Here is a 24,915-nt window from a genome sequence, read left to right as displayed (position 1 = left end):
GTAGCGAATCAGAATAGGAAATGAGGGGCTCATTGAAATAAGACGAGGTGAGGTCACAGGTTCGGGTCCCACCCGGCGGGCATTTTTTCTCCACTTTCTTTCTGTCTTTCTATTTCTAAATTCTTTATCTATTTAATGACCAACGACATCCTCCCCTTTGCTTTCCGAGGTTTTCTTGGCTGCCAACCATTACTTCTATCATATATATATATATATATATATATATATATATATATATATATATATATATATATATATATATATATATATATATATATATATATATATATATATATATATATATATATATATAAATGAATCTCGAGCACAAGAACTTAGAGGGCTATTTATTTGCTTCAGCACATATTGATAAGTTTTGATATTGATATTGATTGCCATATTGATAAACGTATTGTTGTGCATAGGAGTAGAAAAGCAACATCGCTATTTTTTTTGTTTGAAAGGCGAAGCGCGTGTGTCCGATGTTCAGTGGGCACTTCGTTTTTAGTGAGATGCATTTTTTTCCTTTAGAAATGTCCAAAATTGCGCGTTAGTTTTGAGTTCAGCTGCTACGCTACCAAAAAAACTGAACACGGCACAACGATTGTGAAGGGGAAACTCAACGCCCGCTTCCTATGCGTGAAAATACCAGCAGTATACGATTCCCTCGAATGAAAAGGCGAAGGAACGCACGCCGAAACAACAAATAAAAATGTTCATGTGGCCGCTGAGGAAATGGACGCTCGGAACAGCTTGCCGGATGGGGAGGTCCAACAGGCGAGTTGCAAAAATTGGCTGAGAGGTTGAGTGAACCCGGCAAAGGAAGTTTGAGAACTCCGGGACGGTCGTTTTAGATTTTCATACTGCTGAACGTTTTGCAGTAGGAGCTTGCCAGGTGGCAAACCTCACCGATTCTTTAAAAATACCACAGGTTACTTTTTGTGTAGATTTGCTGGCACAGCTTGTAACAAATTTAAGAGAGTGCAGAATACCTTTAGTGGCGGTTGCACACTGCGAATATATACCTGAGCCCCTCTGTAAATATACTTGTGCAAATCCTTATACGTTGGCTCTTTTTACTTGCTTTGGGTAGTTCTCTGACCTGCGAATACGAAGCAGACATATGTTGACGCTACTGAAACGGAAACGAAAAAATTGCTGTGGTTTAGCTTTGGTTGATAGCGAAAGCTTCACTGGCCTGGCTACGCCCATTGTCGAGGTAGTGTTTCGCAATGATATACAGACATGTTTGCAACGAATGCGCTGCTTATTCATAATCTTTTTTCGCCTCACGTCGTCGTTTCAGCCTCGGCGCTGTACGAGCGACCACGGCTGGATGTTCATGTTCCTACATTGCTCACGGCTCTGCGCCGGCCTCCTGGCCTTCCGCTATGATTATGACGCGCTTATCGCTGTCGTGGGGGCCTCCTCGCCTTCCTCCGCCAGATGGCGACACGGGTCCCGCAAACGTCGCCATTCCCTTCGCGCATGTCTCTCCCCTGCAGCCTATCCCTTTCAGTCAAGAATTATTATATTCACTGCAGGAAGATTCCATACTTGGAGGTTTAGCAGTGTCAAGTGTCTAGAGGTAAGAAAAAAAGGTTCAGTCTCTCTAGAATACTTATTACGCAAATGGCGCAGTGTCCTCATACGGAGACACCATTACTCGATCCTGCTTTTCCCTATAAAAATAATAAATATCCTGAGGGAGTTTACAGACAAGAAGGTGAAATAATACTTTCTGCACATGAAAGAGGTTTTTTAGCCTTTATAAATGATTTATGCCACAGTAAAAGAGAACTTAGGACGGCAACACACCGGAGCTTTCACAAAACTTGGTGGCGTTCATTTTGAAACGATCTTTATGAGTGCGGTTCGGCCATTCCACATAACTTGTGCTACCTTTCACTTCCGTAGGTTCGAACATCAGCCGCACCGCTCTGCAGCATGAACTCTTTTCGTTTTTACGAGGAAAACGATGAAGAAAGCCGCGTCTTCATGTGGAGACACGGTGACTGAAAGCGCTTTCTCTCCCGCCATCAGGCCGCTGCTACGTGCCGGGCGCTCCGCCAGGCGGCGACACGGGTCCCGCGCACGCCTTCGGTCCCTCCTCGTTTATCTCTCAGCAGAAGGGTTGCAAGCTGGGCTAGTTGGAAACACATATTCTTGGATGATGTTGGATGAAACCAGCGCGAACTTGACAAGGACAAAGGAAGTGGAACACAAATTTATGAACGGGCATTTGAGAGGATGAATTGTCATTAAAGGGCGCCCATCATCCCATCTTTCTTCACATTGTGCTAAGTGCAGCGGATGTAAACCTAATTTTCCGGTCACTTACATTTAATAAAAAGCCCCGTGAACAAACGCCCCGCTAAATTATGGGAGCACGTTAAAGATCCCCAGGTGGTCAAAATTAATCCGGAGCCCTCCACTACGGCGCGCCTCATCGCCTGCGTTGCGTCGGCGCGTTAAACCCTACAATCAATCAACGGCGAAATTATGGAAGCGTTCCGCATAGCAGAAAGAGGAGACAAGTGCGTCAGCCAAGCAAGCGTTTGTCTTCCTTCCAAAGAGACTGCATATCTGCGTGGGCCTTGATTGCAGCCTTGATTGCAGTCTATCTAGTTGCCTTGTCGCCGTGGCTTTTGTAAACTTGTTTTGCTCGTGCGCCGTGTCTTTTATTGTTTTGCGATGAGTGTTTATATATACCCTTCTTGGTATTAAACTTTAGTTTTAAAGCAAAGCTTTTTTACCTCTACCCCCCAAGGGTTCTTTTGCGACCGTTGGTGTCAACAGAAAACTACTGCGAAGGAGGAGGAGGATAAACATCTTTATTGAGGGAAAAGGTTGCGTGGACTCTTCAGGAGGTGATGTGCTCAGTCCAGGACCCCATATGCCTTGCCAGCCGCTACAGCCCGCTCCACCAGCCGAAGCTGGCCGGACAGGCTGGACAGGGCGCGCCTCCAGAGCGCGGGAGAGTTGTAAGGATTCGGCTTGGGGAGAGGGTGGGAGGGGCATCCACCAACCATGTGGAAGAGAGTACACTCTGCTCCACAGAAGGGGCAGCTAGGGGACGTAATTTCTTCGGAGTAGTGGCAGACTCTTTTTGGGTGGGGAAAGGTGTTTGTTTGCAAGGCACGGTAGTGGTGTGCTTGCTCGATAGATAGGTGTGATAGGTGTCGGTGCGGTGGGGGAAGGGTGCGTCGGGCCAGGCGTAGATGTTGCGTCATTTCTGTATATGTCAGGAGGGGAGTAAATCTCTCCGAGGCGGTGTCTGCATTCCTCGTGCGGCGTGTCATTTCTCGCGCGAGGTCCTGTGCCATCTCGTTCCCATTCACTCCCAGATGGGCTGGAGTCCATATTATGTGGATCTGTCGCTGCGGCGGGTGGCGGAGTAGCATTGCGCGGGCCGCAGCGTGAACGGTTCCGGCCAGAAAGTGTCGGCAGGCCTGTTGGCTTTCCGTCACAACAGTAGTAGCCTGGGTAGAGGAGATGGCAAGTGCGATTGCCGCCTCTTCCGCTTCAGCTGGTGAGTGTGTTTTTACAGAGGCAGTGATAGCCTGTCCTCCTTAGGCGGGGCTTACTGTCAAGGCGCATGCTGGATAGGAGGAGTATGCTGCCGCGTCTGTGAAGACCGCGTCAGCATCTCGACTGTACTGTCGTGAGATGGCCTCCGCGCGAGCTTTACGCCGTCCACTGTGGTGCTCAGGGTGCATATTACGCGGCAAGGGCTGTACTTTAATGAGTTCTTGAGTAGGTCGGGGGAGGGGCATTAGAAGTGGGCCATTGTAGCCCGGTGTATTTATTCCCAGTCCTGAGAGGACCTGGCGGCCCGCGTTGGTTAGAGAAAGCCGTCGGTACTGTTGTAAGAGATGTCCTTCAACTAGTTCAGACGACGTATTGTGGATACCGAGTTGAAGAAGTAGCAGGGTGGATGTGTTTGTGGGAAGGCACAGTGCGCGCTTGTATGATTTTCGAATTATTGCATTGACACTTTCTTCTTCGTGCTTGTTGAGAAGCGCATATGGGATCGCGTACGTGATGCGGGAAATAATGAAGGCGTGCACGAGACGTAGCGCCGCATTCTCCCCGAAGCCGCGCCTCTTCGTGATGATTCGGCGCAGCATATGGGATACCTGGTCCGTAGTGTGCTTCAGCCGAGTTATGAGGGTGGAGTTCCGTTTATCTTGCTGGAAGACCATCCCAAGGACCTTGATTTGAGGAGTGGGGTGGATAGTGTGGCCCTCGAGGTGTATTTCGACCGGTGGAGGTGGGTGACGCTTGGGTCTTCCTGGTTGGACCACGAGTAGCTCAGACTTTTGCGGGGCGCACGAGAGTCCGCAGTATTTGGCGTACTCAGTGACCACATCGGCCGCTTCTTGAAGGCGAGCTTCCATGTCCCCCCACGAGCCTGTGCCCGTCCAAACTGTCACATCGTCGGCGTAAAGCGCATGCTTGGTGTTCGGAAGAGCTGCAAGGCGTTGTGGCAGTTTGATTAGGGCGATATTAAATAGCATCGGGGAGAGCACTGCTCCTTGTGGAGTGCCTCTGCTCGCCAGGTTGATGGGGTTGGACTTCGCTTTGCCAACGTGGAGTACCGCTTGCCTTTTAGTAAGGACGTCTCGCACTTAAGTGTACGTGCGTTCCCCGCAATGCAGCTCTCGCAGGTGGGCCAAAATGACTGAATGGGACACATTGTCAAAGGCCCCCTTGAAGCCCAATGCCAGCATTGCCGTGGGAGAGTGTCGGGTGGCAGGGGTAATGACTTCTTTAATCTGGAGGAGAATGCCCTGGGTGGAGAGGTGGGGTCTGAATCCAAACATCGAGATTGGTATGAGGTTCCGATCGTCTAGGTGACGCTGGAGGCGAGCGAGGACGATATGCTCCATGAGTTTACCGACGCAGGACGTTAGCGATATAGGTCGTAGGTTGTCAATAGAAGGGGTCTTGTTCGGTTTGGGGATGAGGTGAACGTAGCAGAGCTTCCATTCTGCAGGGATCTGGCCCTCTCGCCACACTCTATTGAGGCACGGGGTGAGGGACACGAGAGAGTCGTCATCGAGGTTGGCTAGTAGCCTGTTGGAAATTCCATCAGGACCTGGCGCGGTGTTTTTCCGTATCCGGGACAGTGCCACTCGTACCTCCGAGATGAGGATGTCTTGATCCAATGAGGGGTTCGGCGATCCATCGTAGTCTGTGTGGCTCTGTTGCGGGCCGGGCGGGAACAATTTTGCCTCGAGGTTCGTTAAAAGTGTGTCGGTTGAGTGATTGTGCAGGAGGGTCCGTAGTTGGTCTGATGATGTTGCCTTCGAAGAGGAGGGGTCCAGGAGGTAACGAAGAATTTTCCAGGTTTTTGACGTGCTCACGTGGTTTCCCATGAGGTCGCAAAGGGAGAGCCAACTCTCACGGCACAGTTGGCGTGCGTGTTTGGCCGCCTTTTCATTGAGCTGCGCAATGCGAATGCGGAGTTTTTTATTGTGCCGCTGCTTTTTCCAGTGCTTGTGCAGGCTGCGTCTAGCTTCCCATATGTGTAGAAGGGGCGTGTCTACATAGGGATTGTCGGTATTTCTCTTTATGTTAGTAGTACAAGCGATCTGGTCCTGAATGAGTTGGGCTATCCATGCGGAATATTGATCTTCCTCTGCCGCATCTGCGGTGTCCTCTGTGCTGCGCGCTGACCTCAGTTTTCGGAAACCGGACCAATCTGTCAGGGCAGCACGTCCCACTGTGCGGACTAGCTCAGGGCCTGAAATGATTAATTCAATAAGGAAATGATCGCTGCCCAGTGCCTCTTGCTTGTTTCGCCATACGCACGTCACCTGCTGGTTGGTCAGGGCGAGGTCTGGCGTAGTATCGCGAGAGACGCTTGTGCCCATGCGAGTGGGTATGCTGAGCTCGTTGAGTATCTGCCACGCCTTCTCGTCTATATACTTGTGAAGGTAGTTTCCCCTTGGATTAGCGTAAGTGTAACCCCAAAGGGGGTGCGCCGCATTGAAGTCTCCACTTACGATGAGTTGGTGCTTCCCAGCTTTCTTTCGCGCCAGTTCCAGCGTGTCATTTGGGGCCTGCGGAGAACATTTGGGCCTGCAGTAGACATTAAGGTGGAAGATAGGTAAGGAAGTCTTTGATGCCTTGGCAGGGAGTAGTTCTAGTAGTACGCCTGGGGCTCCTGCTAATCGAAGGGAGTGCTGTATAGCGGTGATAGACCTGGATACCAGCGTGTGTAACACCCGCGTGCCACCCGCATGAAAGGTGATATAGCCTGGGAGCGAAGCGTGGGTGTTGCTTTCTTGCAATGCGACAACGTGTGTGTTTCTTGTGTTGTAATATACTGGGTCAGTTCTGAGCGTTTTTCGTGGAATCCGCGGCAGTTCCACTGCCAAACAATTGTTTCGCCGCGGCTCCGACTATTCTTTTTAGGAGGACCCATCTTCTTCCATGGCATCTTTGGGTGGAGGAGAAACGGAGGTAGTGACGCGAGTGCATTGAGGAATAAATGCTTCCATTTTCGAGAGGCGTTCTTCGAAATCGGCATTCATTTCTTTAAGGGCTTGCATGGTCTGGTTGAGTTGGTCAGTAATAGTTTGTTGTGAGGCGGTCAGCTGTTGTAGCATAGAACGTATTCCCACCACTTCGTCTCGAGTGATAAATGGCGTGGGGTTTGCTGTCATCGCCTGGCCCGAAATTGGTGGGAGGGTTGTGGGAAGAGGGGGGTTGCATTATCACTGCCCGGTGGGAGGGAAGTTCGGGGATGCTTGATAGCGGGAGAAAGTTGTTGCGGGGAGGGTGCAGGGGGGTTGGCTGCTGTTTTTGTTAAGGACGCACGCAGTTCTGCAAGTTCCTGTCTGAGAGCCGCGTTCTCAGCTTGTAATTGAGTTATGAGTGCGCCATACTTATTATCAGCTCTGGAGGCCGCTACCCCTGCTCAGCTCACCTTGGGTGCGTCCTCGTGGCGTGGTTTTTTGTGCGCGGAGTCCCTGTTGACTGAGGAGCTGGCCTAGCGTTGGTCTCTGGGTGGCTTGCGTTGCGTCCCTGGGGTCCGATCTTGATTGCATGCCTGGCTGGGCGCGCGTTCCTTGGTGGTTGACCGTCCTTGTTGTGGCCCTCGACCGTGATCTCGGCTCGGTCTTGAGCTCGAACGGTGAGGTCCCCGGTTGCGTCGCGAGCCAGGAGAGGGGGAGCGCGACCGGCAGGGCCCATCCGATGTGGACTTGTTCGGAGTTTTCTTGGTCTTGTACACGGTGGGCGGGTACCGCTTGGGGCAGTCTTTAGATGCAGTGGTGTGTGGGCCTTTACAAAGCCCACACCGCGGTGTGCAGATGTGCTGAGGCTCGTTGAGGGGGGCACCGCACACGTTGCACTTGGGCGTGGCTGGAGGCGAGGGGCAAACGTCCGCTCGGTGGCCCGTTTGATGACAGAGGGTGCAAAAGGCGACCGTGCGGCGATAAGGGTAGCATCGGAGCAGGGCTTGGTTGACGTAAACGTAGTACGGCACTCGCTTGCCTCGAAATGTTATGACGAAGGCTTTGGACTCTCCGAGGCGACGAGCTGTGAGAACCTCGTATCCGGGAGCAGTAATGAGTGACTTGACGTACTGTTCTGGATGTTCTTGTGCGATGTTGTGAATGACACCACGGCAGAAGTGATTGGGTAGACTGAGACCTCGTGTCGGTTGCCGAAGACCACAATTTTCTGGAGGCTTTCGAGCGCTCGTGCGGCTGCTGGAGAAGGTGTGCTGTCGACTATGACGTTCTGCTTTGCACCAACGCGGAGCTGGAAAGGTGCTGGTGTAGTGGGGAGCCCGATCTCCCGAGCGATTGACGCAGTGAGAGAAATGTGGTCCGCAAGGGAAAGCTGGAGGCCGTTTCTTGGGCGGATGCCTATTTTGAAGTCGTCCGATGGTAGAGGTGGTTGCCTTGGTTGACGTGTCGACTGGCGATGGCGGAGCGCTGGTGTCGGTGGCGGTTCGGGAGTAGACTTCGACGGGGAAGGAGGACGTCGCCGGAGGGAGCGGCGTACTACCTCAATCCATGGGCTGGATATTTCTTCCTCGGTTGTGGTTGCGGGCGGGGATGTAATACCTATGTCGTTGGCTTCCATCATGTCTTCAGGGGGGTTTGAGGGAGGTGCCAAATTTGCATTTGGATCGTCGGTGGGGGTGCGCGCTGACGCCATGCGCACCGGCAGAGGAGCCGGGGGCGGGGTTGCCTCACCGGTGATGTTAGGCTTAGCGCGTCTGTTCTCTTGAGATGCTTGTAAAATTACGAATTTGGGACTCACAGGGATGCAGATGGTATCCTCGTCTTCCTGGTGACATTAGGAAGAACGTCCGGTAGTCAGTAATAATAGAATATACTGGCACCGACAGGAATCAAACCTGGAACTATAAGAGCAACAAAGCGAGAGCCTGTTGTCTTGCCAATTTAGCTACGAGCCCACGCGGAAACGGGTGAAGACAGGGGGTGGACTCACCAAGAACATCTACGGGTTTACTCCCGGAATTCTCGCTGAATGCAACGTGATAGCGTCGCGCGACCTCTCGCACCGCTGGGCGCTCCGCCCACGGCACATCTAGCGGCCCTGGGCTCGCCTTGCGCGTGTGCTAGGAGTTACAAAAATTAAAGGAAGCTCACACCAAGGCATGGCGTCTAACTTCTAGTACGCCAATGTGCTAAAGCCTGTGACGTCCAGTGTTCACGTAAAAAATCACAGATCCTTGTCGTCCGTCCTCACGCCAAACGACACATCAATGGACACATTCATATACTCATTGATAGCCAGGTCATCACTCCACGCCCCAGCAACAAGATCCTGGGCCCGCATCTCTAGGCCAACACCAAGAGTGACGTATCCTTGCAGCACCTCAAACACAGCATCAATCAAATCATACACATGATCAGGAGAGTTGCAACCAAGAAGCGAGGCCTCAAGGAAACCGATACCTTTCGATTAATTCAAACTTTTGTCCTCTCCAGAATCGCTTACGTCAACCCCCTGCCTTCTTCCCGGCGAGGAGGACATAACGATGCTTTATATAATGATTAGAAAGGCGGTTGAGCAGGCCATTGGTCTTCCCGTGAGTGCGTCCATAGAGAGGCTGCTTAGCACGCGGTTTCACAACACGTTGGAAGAGCTGATAGAGGGCAATCTTTCTAACCAGAAGCTCCGAATCAGCAGAACTGCGGCGGGACGCCGCATTCTTCACCAGATTGGCTGGGCAGAACAGAATATCACCCGCTTGATGTACTCCCGGAGTCTAGAGTCTTGGCGAAAAGAACTAAAGATGCTACCTTTGCTCCGAAGTATGAACCCCTCACACGACAAGGCAGGCCGCTAAGCACGGGCTCAAGCGCTCAACACCACCCTCGGTGCGGATCATGCAGTTATCAACACACACGCCTCCCAACATGGAGGTCAGCAGTACGCCATCATCGTGGCTACCTCCGGAACCAACCTCCTTGTGTGTGCCTCACTCAAGACCCAAGACATGACGGCAGCAGAAGAGGTAGCCATCGCCTTGGCTCTCACTCAACCTGGGGTTCGGAAGGTAGTCACCGATTCCCAACAAGCCTACCGGAATTAGAAGTCGCGTTGGGTGTCCCGACCTGCACTGCGTGTGCGAAAAAACCACTCCCCAAATGGTTCCATTCAGCTCATCTAGACACCGGCTCACGCTTCCATGGAGGGCGAAAAATACGCCCACCAGCAAGCCTGCGCTTTTACCCCGCGTGCTATGGAGTTGCACGAAGGCAGTCACCCGCTTGTTTCGTTCAGGGACATAAACCAGCATTATCGCCTTCAGAGACAGACCCTACCTTCACCTTACTCTAACCTTTTCAGAAAACAACAAACTACCCTACGGCTCGTACAATCCGGCTCCTTCCTAAACCCGACGCGTCTTCACTTAATGCGCCCGAATCACTACGACGCTGAATGTAAGTTTTGCTCAGAAGTAGGAACACTCCGCCACATAATTGGGGTGTGTAACTTTAGCTCCGAGCACCTTCCTGTCTTTCCGTAAGCTACCGAACAAGAGAAATGGGAGATGCTGCTGTCCAGTCCCTCTCTGCCTACCCAGCTGCAGCTGGTGGGCAGAGCACAGGCGGCGCGGACTGCATATGGGCTGCAGTGAAGAAGGATCCATTTTCCTGGGCCGCACTCTGGGCAGTTCATAAATCTGAGTAAAAGTATTTCCTCCTCCTTCTCCTCCTCCCCTTCTCCTCCTCCTCCTTCTCTTCCTCCTCCTTCGTCTCAGCCGCGAATCTCGCCGCCTCCGTCCGCGGTGGCAGAGACGGAGAAGTGAGATTTCTAACACCGGGATTGAGCTTCCTTTAATTTTATAAGAGAGTCTCCACTCATGTGCTATAGCAATGCAACTCAACCAATCACCGTTCATGATTTAACCTTACGAAGAATATCTCTTTGGAGTAATAAAGGATGTTGTTAAGTGCATTTCACTTCTCTCTGATTTTACTGTTTATAGAGTGGTGTGAGTGAATTTAAGTGACGTCGCATGGGTAATTGTTGTCGGTGCCGTTTACAGCTTTGCTTTCCAACCACATTCACAGGGTGGATTGGCGCAAATTTTTTAAGGCCAGCGGCTGTCCTTGTGTTCCGCTTTCTTTGCCTAAGTTTGCGCTCGTTTTATCTCGGGATAAGCCTATCTCTCCCCTGCCTCCTCTCTCTCCCCTCCATCGGGCGGGCCGCTGCTCGGTGCCGGGGCATTGCAGAAGGGGGTGTAGTTTGACTTCTAGCTCTGAAGTTCAAAACTGGTCACCCCGCGAACGCGAATGCTGCCCGAGGTAGGGTAGTGTTTAGCTTTCGTTACAAAACATTATGGCAAACCGCCGACGCAAACCTCTAACACAGAATGGAACAGTCCGGCTCTGTAAATACACAAGTCAAGTACACAAAGTTGACTCGTCACTTACCTTAAATGATCATCGGTATCTCTTCGTCGATACGATAACCCAGTCTTGAAAGCTAATAAAACAGCGAGTTGACAAGCATGTGTGACTCCGGTAGCACACCGGCCAGCGGAAAGTGGAGGGGATGGTGATGGTACATGAAGGATCAGTGGAGTCTCCACGTTCCGGGGTTTCGGCTGCGTCTATGCCTTTGTTTTTAAGTGCGAATGCACTTTATAAGCGACCCCAAACCTTCCACCGCCGGCGGCGGCGGCGTCCGCAGTCCTCCTCTCCCTAGCAACGGCGCGGTGACGTCACTTCACCACGTGACCGCGCTCGCTCCGCCTCCTCGCCGTGGCTGCGCGGGTGCGCGCCGCTCCCCGCACCGCTCCTCGCGCCGTGACGTCATGGTACGACGTCACAGCGCGCCTCCTCTCCCCAGCAGCTGCCGCGCGCCTCTCTCTCCACCGTGACGTCACACTCTCTCCTCTCCCCTCGCTCGGCTGCAGCTGCCGTGCGCCGCTGTCCCTCTCCCCTTGCGCTCGCCTCCTCTCTCAGCCACCTGGCTCGGCGCGCTCGGCGCGGCGTACCCCCCTATATATGCAGCGATAAACTGCCAGACCTCCGTGGGTCCGCTCGCGCGCGCTCACGGGCGAATGCCAACGAATTTTAACTTTACTCCCCCTCATAGCATCACCCCGTGCATTCGCACTTAACCATGTTCACCCTCGGGGAAATGCTTGGGAGTTTTTTTCCTAACGTACTTCGCACAACTAGATGTGAACTCAACAAACTGTGTCGAAACAAATTCTGGCTGGACCACATACCAATAAAGCATTGTAAATAAAAAGATCGGTGTCATACCCAGCAAAAAGTAGAGTTAGTTGTGCCATCCTGTGCATGAGCAAATTGTGGAAATAAACCTACGACGTCACTTAGGAAAATCACTTGTGGTTAAAAACATTGTATCGCGATCACAATATTTCCTAATGCGAAATTAGGGCGCAGCTGTTTAGCTATTTTTACGGTGCAAAATATGTTGGTGCATAGGATTTCAGACAGGCATATATGTATGGTTACATAAAATTTTTATTTGCGGTGGCTGACGAAGTACCAGCACCCTTTGACTCACTCTGAGTTCTAGCGCCGGCAGTGCTCTGCCTTCGCTCGGGCAGCTCTTTTAGCTGCAGCGGCTGACGAAGGATACGACCGGTTGCCTCGTTCACAGTTCAGCACTCAATATTGAATGCTGCAGTGTGCTGATGCAGCACTAGCTCGTGGGTTCTCTCGACGGCAGCGATGAGAGTCTATGCGTCACAGGAACGGACGGCGGGGGACACATGTTCGTCCCAGCAATGCGGTTTTCGACGTGGCGCTGCAAAATATCTAGCAGGCTGTATGCGCACGGTAGCGGTCTACGCGGCGGTCATCCGGCAGCCAAACTGGTTCTCGCAGCGGAGACGCGTGCAAGAATTCGCGCTTTTCCTCTCATGTGCTCGACCCTTTAGGAAGCGAACGCCCATTATCGTCACGAGAACGTCCGTCTAACGTTTTCGCCAAGCGTGGCGCAGATGAGCGTCTCAGGCGGGCTCAGCATACTGTACCCCTCCACACCCCCCCTCCCTCCCCCCCAGGCACACTTTGGGAGAGACGTCTTGCTAAGCCGCCACGGCGAGCCGAATCCAAACAAGTGCAAACAAACGCTTTGCCGTCAGTGTTGAATACAACACATGGGTGCAGCTTGTCAGAACACGGGTGTTCGCTGCTCGAGTGTGGCGCTGGTTTGCTCTGCGCCTTCCAGTTTATCGCCACTGATAAAGCGATCCGATCCGGCGTGTTTTGTGCACGGGTTCTGTGTCGGTTTAAAATGTCTTTTCCGCCGGTAGGAATTACCACCGCCGCAATTAAAAAAAGACCCGGCACCAGCGGGGCCACATCTGAGACGGCTTTTTTGGATAAACAGTGCGCGGTGCACCCAAGGGTACGAGCGCACCTGCCGCCGATGTCACCTGCCGCCGATAGCAAGTGCAGCAACGTACACCGCGTAAGGGCAAGGCCAGGCCGCACACATGTGGCCAGGTCTTTTGTTCGCTTTTCAGCCTTGAGCGGAGTGCGGGATCCATGTCCATGGTGTCAACAAAGATTAAAAGGCCGAAAGAGCTTGCCCGTAGCAGACGGCAGTCTGAGGAGCCCAATACCGGAAGTACGTCACCGCTGAGGAGCGCAACATGATGGGAGGGAAGGCTGGGGCGCCGACCACAGCGAAGAAAAAGTTGAAAGGAGGAGGAAATACGGCGCGACGATAATGCGTGGCTTTTGATTTACGATTTCTCAGCTAATACACATCGCTTTAACAAAATTCTTGCACGAGGAGATTGCTAATACATTGCTTTATTTGGTTACATGTACATCCATGCATCGGCGGAAGTTATTTCAGGACCCCTTTAAATCGAGTAATGTTTCGATGTGCGAACGGATGATGGAGGTTGGTATTATAGCAATCTTGCAAATTGGGCTCCCGATAACGGTTTTATGGCAAATCGTAGAACAGTATAATGTGCTGTTGGGCTAGTTGGTGCATTATGTATCACGAAACTTGCGCTAAATAGACATAAACAGACGAAGGAAGACGGACGATGCGTCGTCTTCCTTCGTCTGTTTATGTCTATTTAGCGCAAGTTTCGTGATACGTAGAAACAGTACTTGTATTTTATTTGGAATCCAGCCAGAATCCAACCAGAAACTTGGATACGACTTAATGGAGTGCCGATTCCCGTATAAACAGAACAGAAGTTTTTGAGCGTTCTGATAAATCGAAAGCTGACATTAGTTCCACGCGTAAAAGAGCTTAGACAGCCTAGTGCAAAAACAAGGAATGTACTAAAAGTCTTCTCCGGCCAGTAGTATGGAGCCGATAAAGCAAGCCTGCTGCTCCTTTTTAATAGTTTGGAGACATCACGGTTAGACCACGGGAGCGATCTATACTGTTTCTTGGATTTTATTTCATTTATATTAACTGAAATTAGGTCATTTTTATTTGAACGCTAATTTATTATACTTAAGATTTCCAGCGATTTTCCTGCCTTTCGCTCGGCAGCTCAAGTATTACATAGGGAATACGCGGATTCTTTGAGCAAGATTTCCGCAAATTTTACTACCGATATCGTTGCTCCATAAGAGAGAGAGAGAGAGAACAAACTTCATTGTCCAAATGACCTAGATCTACGCCCTAATTGTAGTGAGCAGTAGTAAATGAGCTGTAGTAAGTGAGTTTCTCAGCTCATTGTCTGTGTTACCCCTTATACAAGACTGGGCAATTTAGTCGAGAGCTATAGCCAGAAATCCAAGACCTGCTGTGAAGCAGATCCATCCTCTTAAAGCGAATAGAGAATGCGGCATCGTTTGCATCGGTCTCTACAGGCAGAAACAAGAGCTGCAACCTCTACGAGATCTCTTCGGGCGGGAGACGAGCTGCTATGTTTGTCGGCATTCCACGGTCCACTTCTGCACAACTTCAGTCATTTGTGTCGCGCGCCACCTCGCGCCAGGCTGCATGCCCAGGTCGTTCATGTGTCGGCATTGCGCGTTCGACGCCTGCACTGCCACAGTGATTCGTGTCCCGCGCCACCTCGCCCCTGGCTTTCGGCTAATAGCTCAATTAGCGACGAAACTTCGGAACAAACAAGCATTGGCATGTTTCGCATAACTGGAAGGCGCCGGGTGCTGGCTTCGGTCCCAGGGACGCTGTCAAAGGGTAAACATTGCCTGGTGGACCTATTCAACCAGGCAGCGTAATACCATAGAATGACCGGAAGTGGACGATTCCGTCGTGGCTGCATGGGCCGAGAGCCGGGTGCCGCCCATTCTTGCCTCCGCATGTCAGAAGTTCAAAAGCTAATGCCAGTGGAAGAAAAAAAAGGACTTTCAGGGGTTAATTTAATGGCCAGCATGGCCCCATGAGAGGGGCCATAGAAAGATTCAAGAAATGTGATCACAAAATTTGTATGCCACCACCAACCTATAAATTGTTCAATTTCAGTGTTTTGAATAATTAACCTGAATACTAATGTCTTACTGTTCTCCTTGTCTGCGAGTTGAGCTACGTTTCCATGTTTGAAACCGTCTTTTTGGCAAGGTTCCGTTCCTAGAACCCGTGGTCCAAAAAAACGGTTCCCGCGCTTCCCATTACTCGCAGTCTTTACAGGCCGCTGTTTTCCCCAAGACGACAACCAAGGGAAGTGCGCAACTTTACTACTAGTAGTAGTACGTTTATCTTTCTTTGCGCAGGACATTTAACTGATTCGATGTTGGTCGCAGTCAAGTATTCCTTGTCTTCCCCCCAATTTCTCAAAGCACAGGTTGTTTTTGGAGGCAACAGGAAAGAAAATACCCTGCAAACTATCCACCGACTGCACACATATTTCCGAGATTGCTGGTTGCTTATTTCCCGGAGTTAGACCTTCCTCCCACATGGCTCATACAAAAGTAGTCATGCCAGTTCATGATTATTTTCTTATCTGCGCCGACTCGGTCGAGATCGTTCGCCCCCATGCATTGCGGCGAGATTCATGTTTTCGTAAGGCATGGGAGCGACCCATTCGAGTAACGGGAGCGTGTACGTTGGGAATCAAGTACACAAATAAAATTTGGCATCAGTCCACTTGGAAATGTATCTTCAAAAATCGCGTAAAACAGAGACACTTAGAAAGGAGCCGACGTACACCGAAGAACAATTCAAATACGAACCGCGGAACGCACCGCGGAAGACACAAGTGCCGTCACCTGGCAGCTACCGTGTAAAAGACACGGACATGCGCAGTTGAGATGTCGGAACGAGGGCGCGTGTCCCACTGCGACATGTTGCCCTCCCCTCGCTAGCATACTGCCTTGTCGTCATGCCGCAAGAGCGCTGCAAACAATGCAAGCAATGCAAGTACTACCGCCGCCGCAGCTGAGGGTGTTGCCGTGCTGAGGGCAATGCAATCCGGCGCGTGAATGCTTGCAGCTGCGGCCAGTGCTTGCATCGGAAACGCGTGTACCCTCTAGGAAGGCATGCTGTTGAGTTCATCATGCTTTCTTGAAGAAAACCAACGCAGAGAAATGGAGACAAAAAATGGCCGCGCATCTGCTCCTCTCCTTGCAAATGTCGACGAACGCCAATAGTAGACTGGCGCCCCTGCCAAGTAAACGCCTCCCTTCTATTTCCCGATCACCTCTCATGCTGTTCTTTCTCGTCTCGTTCCTCTCAAGTCAATTTAAATTTACCGCCTTCCACTGCTCAAAGTTCATTGATTGATTGTAGGGTTTAACGCGCCGATGCAGCGCAGGTGATGAGGCGCGCCGTAGTGGAGGACTCCGGGTTAATTTTGACCACCTGGGGATCTTTAACGTGGGCCGAAATCTCGTATACACGGGCGTTTTTGCTTTTCGCCTCCATCAGAAAAGCGGCCGCCGCGGCCGGGAATCGAACCCGCGACCTCGTGCTCAGCAGCGCAACGCCTTAGCCACTGAGCCACCGCGGCGGGTCACTGCTCAAGTCGGCTGCCTCGATGCAAGCGTTGCCGTACGGCGGAGGCGCGCGTGAATCGAGACACCCTACTACAACGTTTATTTAACCACGTTGCCCTGTTCCACGAGCGTGCCAAGCTGAACGTGGAGCCTAGCTAGTGGAACCATTCGTTGCATTTGCCCTATTATTTCTTAAATGCCGCCAGGAGCTAGAGTAGCGGTGGCAACAGCCGGCGACGGTTTTCTGCAGTTGGTGTGATATTTCAATTGCTATCGCGAAAACCAAGCATCCATGAATTTTTTAAATAAAGGAACACTGCAAATATAACTGATGTATTGATTTTCTGTCGTATATTTGCATGTCTTGTTTTTGTTCAACAGTGTTAACAAGTATGAACATTGACAACGGACTTAGACGTTTAGATTTGGCTATGGGTATATACGACTATTGCGCAGCTTCTGTTTCACTTTGCCCGGGTGGCTGAATCGAGTTAGACAGAGAGACGGAAGGACAGACAGACAGACAGACAGACAGACAGACAGACAGACAGACAGACAGACAGACAGACAGACAGACAGACAGACAGACAGACAGACGGACGGACAGAAGGACAGACGGACAGACAGACAGACAGACAGACAGGCTGACTGACTGACTAAAGTTTCCGCGTTTAAGTAGCCCAAGAAAGCATGAAAAAAGCATGACGCCTATTTTCTGATGCCTTTGCATTATTTCACGTTCGTGGTGCAGTGGCTCGAGAAATGAACAATGAGCTGGCCGCCAAGACCACGCCTGTGTATGAAGCAGTCATACCTAAGTCACTTCGCGAATTCGGTGCATGTAGCCAACAATAAATACGCACCATAATTCGTCTCCAGTGATATATATTAACTTCAAGCATTGTGTGGGCTGGGATAATTACTGGAAGAATTCTAGTGTTCACAAAAATCAAGAAGTTAGGCAGCCCAACCCTTCTATTGGCCAGTAGCCCTTGCACAAAAACTTTGGCGGCCCGATGTTTTTCGTTTTTTTGTTGTTGTTGTTGCAGGAACCTCTCTGTTTGTAGAAATCTGCCGAGCGGGCAGCACTGAACATGGTTTTGAGAGTACCCATGTGTCCATCGTCATTTGCTTGAGTTTCTGCGCCACATATCCAAAGATATGGTGGCAATGTGACGCCGGCAGAGACGGGGAGCGGGCGTTCGTGAGCGCCCGGCACGCAGTGGCCTACCTTGCGCCGCTAGCCGTTGTTTTCAGCGCTCTTGCGGCATGGTGCAGGCAAGCATGCCAGTGAGGAGAGGGCCACACATCGCAGTGGGACACGTAAACTCGCTCCCAACAAATCTACTGCGCATCTCCGTGTCTTTTCCGAGGCCGTTGCCAGGGGACGCCGCAGGTGTCTTTGGCCGTGCGTTCCGCGGTTCGTATTAGATTTGTCCATGACTGCATATCATCATCATCACCATTATATAAGCGGTAACTAACAACTGCTTAAGGTTTATACAATTGTAAACAAATATAAAATATTGTGTGAGGTGTGCTGTCTGTCTGTTATCAATCAATCAATCAATCAATCAATCAATCAGTCAATCAATCAATAAGCCTGGTGCGTTCAAGGTGGCGCTAATTCTTGAGCCCTTATCGCGAATTTGGACGGCGTTTGGTCAGACAAAACGATAGCCAAATGTAAACAGCTCAGGTTCCTCGAGCTCATGCAACTTTCGGTGGCGTGTATGAGGCGAATGGTCATCAACAACAAAGAAACGATTCCTGCAATTCACCTCGGCCCACTTAAAGCCGCAAAGCATGGCATAGCCCCTGCAGCCATACCAAACAACGTCACACGGACCTGCCCAGGCACAGCGAAGACAGGCCTGGCGAGACAGGTGAACTGACTTACAATGGCGTCGTACCTTGTTCCTCTGACGAACGTGGTCTTCCTACATGGCAACAATAAAGCCTCAGGAGGAGGCCCAGCACCGTGTAAAGGTAACCACACATTTTCATGAGGTTTCCCACCTCACGGAAAAGATGGGCTATTGCGCAGCCGTGGGGATCATATTTATGAGCCAAGGACAACGGCAGCGTTGGGAGCCGCTGTCAACAATAGAAGAACCACAGAACTAGCATGTTGAAGGAAACAATCAAGTGTAAGGACTGCATGGTGTAGGCATCCCCCGTTCATACGGATGGGTAGGTGCAGTACGAGCGCCTTCGGGAGCACGCTTATTTTATGCGCGAGGAGATATATAAATCAGCCATTCACTGATTGAAAGGCTAATGCTGCATGAAACATGCACATACCTGATTTTCGGGTGTAGCCCGAAAGAACCCATTCCCGTTTGACCCCTTCCCGTTTGAACCCATTCCCGAAACGCCCTTCCCGCTTGACCCGTCCCGTGTGCGCCCGTTCCCGAAACGACCTTCCCGTTTGGGCGCTTCCTGTTTCAGCCCGTTCCCAAAATGCCCTTCCCGTTACAACCCGCTCCCAAAGCGCCCTTCTCATTTGAACCCGCATTGTTGCAAACCATTTGAATTTCTGAAAATATGCGATACCGTCTTCGAAACTGTTCCCGAAAATGTGCTACAAGCAACGAGTCATGCACTAAAAACTTGTAAGCACCAAATTTTCCGGAATCGACCGGTATTTCCGGCCAATAAAAGTTTCCGAATGCCTTAGGTCGATACTGCCCTCTTAACACAAAATTTGTGGCGGCGAAAGTGTACTATAAAGATACCCAATATCTTGAGGAATGCACGCATTCGATTTTTCTGCAGTTGGTGTTCGTACGTGCGGCTGAAATTTATTTATCAGCCGCTCTTATGCTCATTGTTTGGAGCGTAGCTTTGTCTTCGGGTTCGAGAGATCTATAGATCAAAGATGTCCGTAGGAGAGACTTTAAAAAAAGGCAAAAACATGTGCAGAAATCTGATAATTGGCTACAAATGCCTTTCCTACGTGAGTAATGGGCAGATATTTTTATTTATGTACTGATACTTTACGGCCTGGTCGGGCTCATGCAGGAGTGAACATAAAAGCACATCAGTATTGGTTCGCGTAGTTTAAAAACGCCCCACACAAATAAGTAAAAGACATAAATATATAAAAGACGCAAAGGGGTCCGAAGAAGGATATGCATTCGTAATGTATACCAATTTTAAAATACGACGATTCAACCAGAACACATATTTACAATACGTGGGGAAAATTCTTCTAATGATACCGAGTTCACTGTTCGTTCAGTTAGCGTATTCCAGTAAGAAATTGCACGAGGAAACAAAGAGAACTTTCGAATAGTAATTCAGCTGATTGGCTGCCTAATAGTCTTACTATGATGTCTTCTGGCTGAACGTCTGAAAGGCGCTTGGAGGTAGTATTCCCGCGACAATTTTAAGTTTCTGTAGTAAAGAAAATTTAGGCTAGAGACGACCCTGCACTGCTTAAGTTTTTGAAGGTTTGCCCTATTATGCAAATTGAGTACGCTAGAGTGACGGGAATAAACAGAATCAATAAAACGCAAAGCTAAGTTTATAATTTTCGCCGCTTCTCATGACTGTGATTTTTTTAGCCAGATGTGGCATATGTATCCAGATACATAGGGTTACTTTATTTTTATACATCTTTTTATCTTTTATAGTTTTCATCTGTTTCTTTTCGACATTGATGTACACTTGCGCTAATATAACGATTAAATGTGTTAGTCCGCCAAATACGATTTCTTTCAAAGTGAGGGTGTATTTGCGATTTTTTATTTGTGCTTCCGCGGCGCTTTTCTGGGCTTTTTGGTTTTATCATTTTTTGGTTTGTTAATTTAAAAGACTTGTTAATTAATTTAAAATATTTGTTTAATAATTTGTTAATTGTTAATTTGTTTGTTAGGCTTTGTTAATTTAAATTTTTTTTAATTGGTATGACTTGAATTGTAACCAGATTTCGTCGTCTGTAGATTCAAAAAGTGAAGCCCAGGTTTCAAAAGCAGTCAAGGACTCTCGATGTACTGAGCATGCTATTGCAGCGAGAAACGGAAATAAATGAAAAATAATATGAATTTTTTTTATAACGTTTCATAAACTGGGTACGTTATTCCGGGAACGGGCTAAATAAATAGGAAAATACGAAACGGCAAGGTTCTTTCGCCCCGGGTTGAAATGGGAAGGAACAAACGAGAAGGTTGAAATAGGAACGGGTTCAAACGGGAACGGGCGAAGTGGGAAAGGGCGAAACGGGAAGGTCGTTTGGCGCCGGGTTGAAACGGGAGGGAACAAGCGGGAAGGGTGAAATGGGAATGGGTTCAAACGGGAACCTCCCTGATTTTCAAGTATTTTCGTCTGGATCGCTCCCATGAAATTGAAGACTCTCTTGTTATTCTCATTGGTGGCAAGATGTGTGCGAGATCACGCTCTCTGGCTCAGTTCGAACGACCGTCCGTTACACCAGAATCCCTCAAATCCTAAAGAACGAAATATGCGTAGGGAGGTCCCGGGAATTGACCCCGGGACCTTGACCTTGTGAAACTGGCAACCTAACCACTGGGCCACCCCAAAGGCACGAGGGGTGGGGGGTTAGCAGCGGGGGGGAACAATGCCATGTGCAGCCACTTAGAAAGAAAAAAAGGGCCCATCTCCCCGCGAGGGGGACTCGAGTAAATGCGTCGCATAGGGGGTGGGTGTATTGCGTTAACGTTTAGTGTTTGGGGAGTTGGTGGTAGTGAATGCGTTGTATCAGCAGCTTCTTGACGTAGTTTGGATGAGTCAAGGATATAAGGCGCGTTCGTAGCCTTTCATTCTGTGTCGGTTTTGTTGCGCAGTGGGAAGAGCACCATATACCTCGCGTTCCGCCCACAGGTAGTGAATGCGTTGTATCAGCAGCTTCTTGGCGTAGTTTGAATGAGTCAAGGATATAAGGCGCGTTCGTAGCCTTCCATTCTGTGTCGGCTTTGTGCCGCAGAGGGTAGAGCACCATGTACCTTGCGTTCCGCCCGCAGGGTCGTGGGATCGAAACCAGGCGCCTGTATTTTTTTTTATATAGTGTAGGGGGAGGGGTGCGGACCTGTTGTTGAGAGCGAGGAGGGTAGAGTGATGCGGGAGAGGAGGAGTGGGGGAGAGGGCGCACCTGGAACGGCTGTTGCGGACGCCGAGGCACGCCAACGCCGGGTGACATCGTGAGTTAAAGAAATGCTCTGCATTTAAAAAAAAACACTTCCGGCCGTCGGAATCAAACCTGGGTCCCTCGCTTTATGAAACCGGTGTGTATTCCATTGAGCTATCATCTTTTTTTTCTGTTTCTTCAATGGTATTTAATTAAGATATAGAGAAACATATGTGCAAGAACTATTTACAAATCTTAGCGCTTAATACACAGCGTGGAACGGGTAATCTGGAATTCGGCGAACGAAACATTGACAACAATTCCAGCTAATAAGGGGAAATGATACACACGGGTGCAAAACAGGGTACATATCAGGTCTCCAATCATATTTGTCCTATTAGCCTTTTAGCTTACTTATTATTTTACGGAAGTGCAACTTGGATGATACCGTCGGCTCAGCGTTTAGATAGCCCTCTGTGCATAGGTTTTCTCTTGGGTTCGTAGCGCGGGCGTTGGCCTTGGACTTGGGAGCGGGTTCTAGCGCGTGCTAACGCGGTCCACTTTGGGAGGGATGTGAAAGACTGTGGACGAAACGATCCGGGCCTGCCAGTCATGAAGAATTCTCAGCGGCAGGTTCGCAAATAAATGTTAAGTGCAACAGCCGGGCCTCCGACGAAGGGAGAGGCGGCCGCAAGCTGCTGTTTCTCCAGCCTTGCACCTAGTGTAAGCTGCGCCAACTTTTCCTATGTGTTCTTGCTTCCGTGAAAAACGGCGACTTCATCTTTATGTTTTTTTTTTCGCCTATGAGCACCATGGCGATGAGACCTCACGAGTTCTTTCGATACTTATTGTTACTTCTAATAGACGTTCACAACATTTTTGTCAGGGCTGCTGCTTGTCTGCTCCTGTCGTTGTCAATTTTCTCGTGCAGGTCTCGAAGATCACCCAGACACCACGCGAGACGTCCTCGGCGGCAAAACAATGACACTGGAAGAGTTGACACATGGTGGGAAGCGCTTGACACTCTTTTAGGGATCACTTCGCACCACAGTCTTGACCATCCAACGTGCCGTGAAAGCTTTTGTGAAGACCGTCAGTGTTGCCCTTTCTCTACTTCCAAGTTCCTTCGCCGAGACACTCGCCAGGTGGTCTCCGTGCCTACTGTATGGCGACATTTCCACTCAAGAGCTCGGCGCTGGGGTCCATTCAGGGCATGTTCAGAGCGCACCTAATGCTTTCCCACGGTAGTGGTCGAGACTTTTTCTTTTGCTGCAAACCGGAGCCCCTGGTCCGAAGAGAAAGCGACCAGCAGCAGAAACACGCGGAATACAGCTTCGAGCATGAGTGTTTTCCGCGGCGATGGGCGCGTAAACAACACCTGCTCTTTGCGAGCTGCTGCTGCGACGACGGGCTCGGCAGAAAATGGAAGCATGTTGACGTACTCTAAGAGATACCCCACCGTGCACGCATACTGCATGCTAAACATGTGTTGTTTACCATGTCCTTACTTGTGGCTGCAAATATTCCATTGAACAAATGGAGCACCAAGCCATTTTCGTTAACAATGGGTCGAACGGAAGAGGGCGAACAGAAGAGCTAGGCAACGCTCGAAAATGTACTTTGATGCTTGTTAGAGGTCGGTTTTGGAGGTTGGACAAATACAGGCTTGAACTGGAGTTAGATATGGTTATGTAAATCTCAAACAGAGCATGAATGAATCGGCAGACCATTGGCCTATTCAGGAGCGCAAGTATGAAGATGGCATTTACGGAATCGTAATTGGGGCCAAATTCTTCCAATTTCGGTGCCACTATAAAAATAAATAGTTCGGATAACAGCTCTTTTTTCTCTCGTAGCACCTTTTACACAGCCACGTTTTCTTCCCACTCTCATATAAATAAAGAACCCAGTTTACAACACAAGTTACTTGAACAGTAATAAGCGCCTGGAATGTTCGCGCCATCATTTTTGGTGAGAATTCATGGCTGTGTGCTTGCATTTGTTTCGGTCATTTACGTATGGACGACGAACCGGCATGGATGATGAACTGGCAGTTATCACTACTTTTATTAACAGCACAGCTGTTGTAGGTCAAACCTTTTCGTCCGTCTGCTGTAGGTGGTGGGTCACGCAGGGATAGGGACAGATTCACAGACCCACCGATAGAGGGCGCAGTGGTCTCGCAGGGGCGGGTTCTTCCCGCCGATGCCGTTTAGCTGCCGATTTCTTTGCGCGAACTGTAGAATTTGCACGTCCATGGCGCTGCCGTTCCCAGGCGAGCGCCCGTTGACGTTCGCGCCAGCACAAGAGAACGACAGCTTCGCTGTTTAAGCAGACTACTCACTGGGTTGAACTAGCCTTAATTTTTCAGCGGCGTCATTATATGTGCTGGCATCCAGAGGGCGTTGCAGCGCGAGGAAGAGGGAGAAATGAGGCGCTCGTGTGGTCAAAAAACTAAAGTTGCGGGCCGCAGCTGGATTTGCTGGCCGGTACAAAACGAATGGATACAACAGTTACCAAGAAAACATGCCAACGAGCATAGTGTGCTCATTACTATACGAGCTCCTACGGATCATCCCCACACATTATGTGTTAAGCATCCAACTTGGCGTTTTATTCGTCCAGAGCAACACGTGCCCCAACTTGCGCAGCAGAGTACCGCTCAGAAATAGCTTAAAAGGCGCGAAATATTTTACACAGCTTACCTTTCTACACAAGGGTCGTTTCATTTGATTTAACGTGATAGCGTTATTAAGCTCATTTTCCGATTTTTTCCTGGCTGCTTGCCGTCCACTATCTGTCGTGCTCATTAGGCGTCCGCGAAAATACGCCATCGCTCCAAACGGGAAACCACGACTGAGGCAGCGAGATGCGAGGACTCGCCTGAATCTGGAATATGGCGCAACAGAAACTTAATTGTGGAAAGGAGGACAATGATAATACGGAAGAGCCGCAAAATGACATGTGATTTCAGTGGGCGGCGCGTATGCGTAATGCAGTTACTTCTGCCGGGAAACGCGACAGAGAGACGAGCCGAGACGCGTCTGAACGCTATGCCATGGACTCAAAAACTGGGGCCCCGTTTAATTCCACGCTCGTGGTGTTCGTGGCTGCTGGCGCACCGGCGGCGCGTGGCCCGCACTCATTGCTTGTCGCTCAGCCCCAGCGTTATCGCTCTTGCAGCGCCCGGCTGCGGCAGCAGACGACCCGAGCCGCTGGGGTTCCGCCACAGTTCTATTCCATGTCGGTGGTAGGATGCCAGCAGGCACGGTCGCCAGCCTAGCCCACAACTGACGACCGGCAGCGGCAGCCGCTTTTCTGATGGCGGCGAAAAGCGACAAACGCCCGTATGTTCGAGTTTTCGGCGCACGTTGAACATTCCCAGGTGGTCAAAATTAATCCGGAGAC

General features: G+C 50.2%; 1 protein-coding gene across 1 annotated transcript in view; it reads left to right on the top strand.

Moving 5' to 3' along the window:
* Window positions 1-22,492, top strand: part of LOC144159322 (uncharacterized) — a 132,746-nt gene extending 110,254 nt beyond the window's left edge. The window contains exon 3 of the mRNA XM_077690737.1: window positions 22,439-22,492. Coding sequence (XP_077546863.1) covers window positions 22,439-22,492 — 54 coding nt within the window. The remainder of the gene's footprint in view (window positions 1-22,438) is intronic.
* The last annotated feature ends 2,423 nt before the right edge of the window (window positions 22,493-24,915 follow it).

The sequence above is a fragment of the Haemaphysalis longicornis genome, unplaced genomic scaffold (genome assembly GCF_048455015.1).
Source record: "Haemaphysalis longicornis isolate Haplotype H1 unplaced genomic scaffold, Haemaphysalis longicornis Haplotype H1 scaffold_1, whole genome shotgun sequence".
Lineage (NCBI taxonomy): Eukaryota > Metazoa > Arthropoda > Arachnida > Ixodida > Ixodidae > Haemaphysalis > Haemaphysalis longicornis.
Note: the sequence above shows the minus strand (reverse complement) of the source record. Positions and strands in the feature narration are given on the sequence as shown.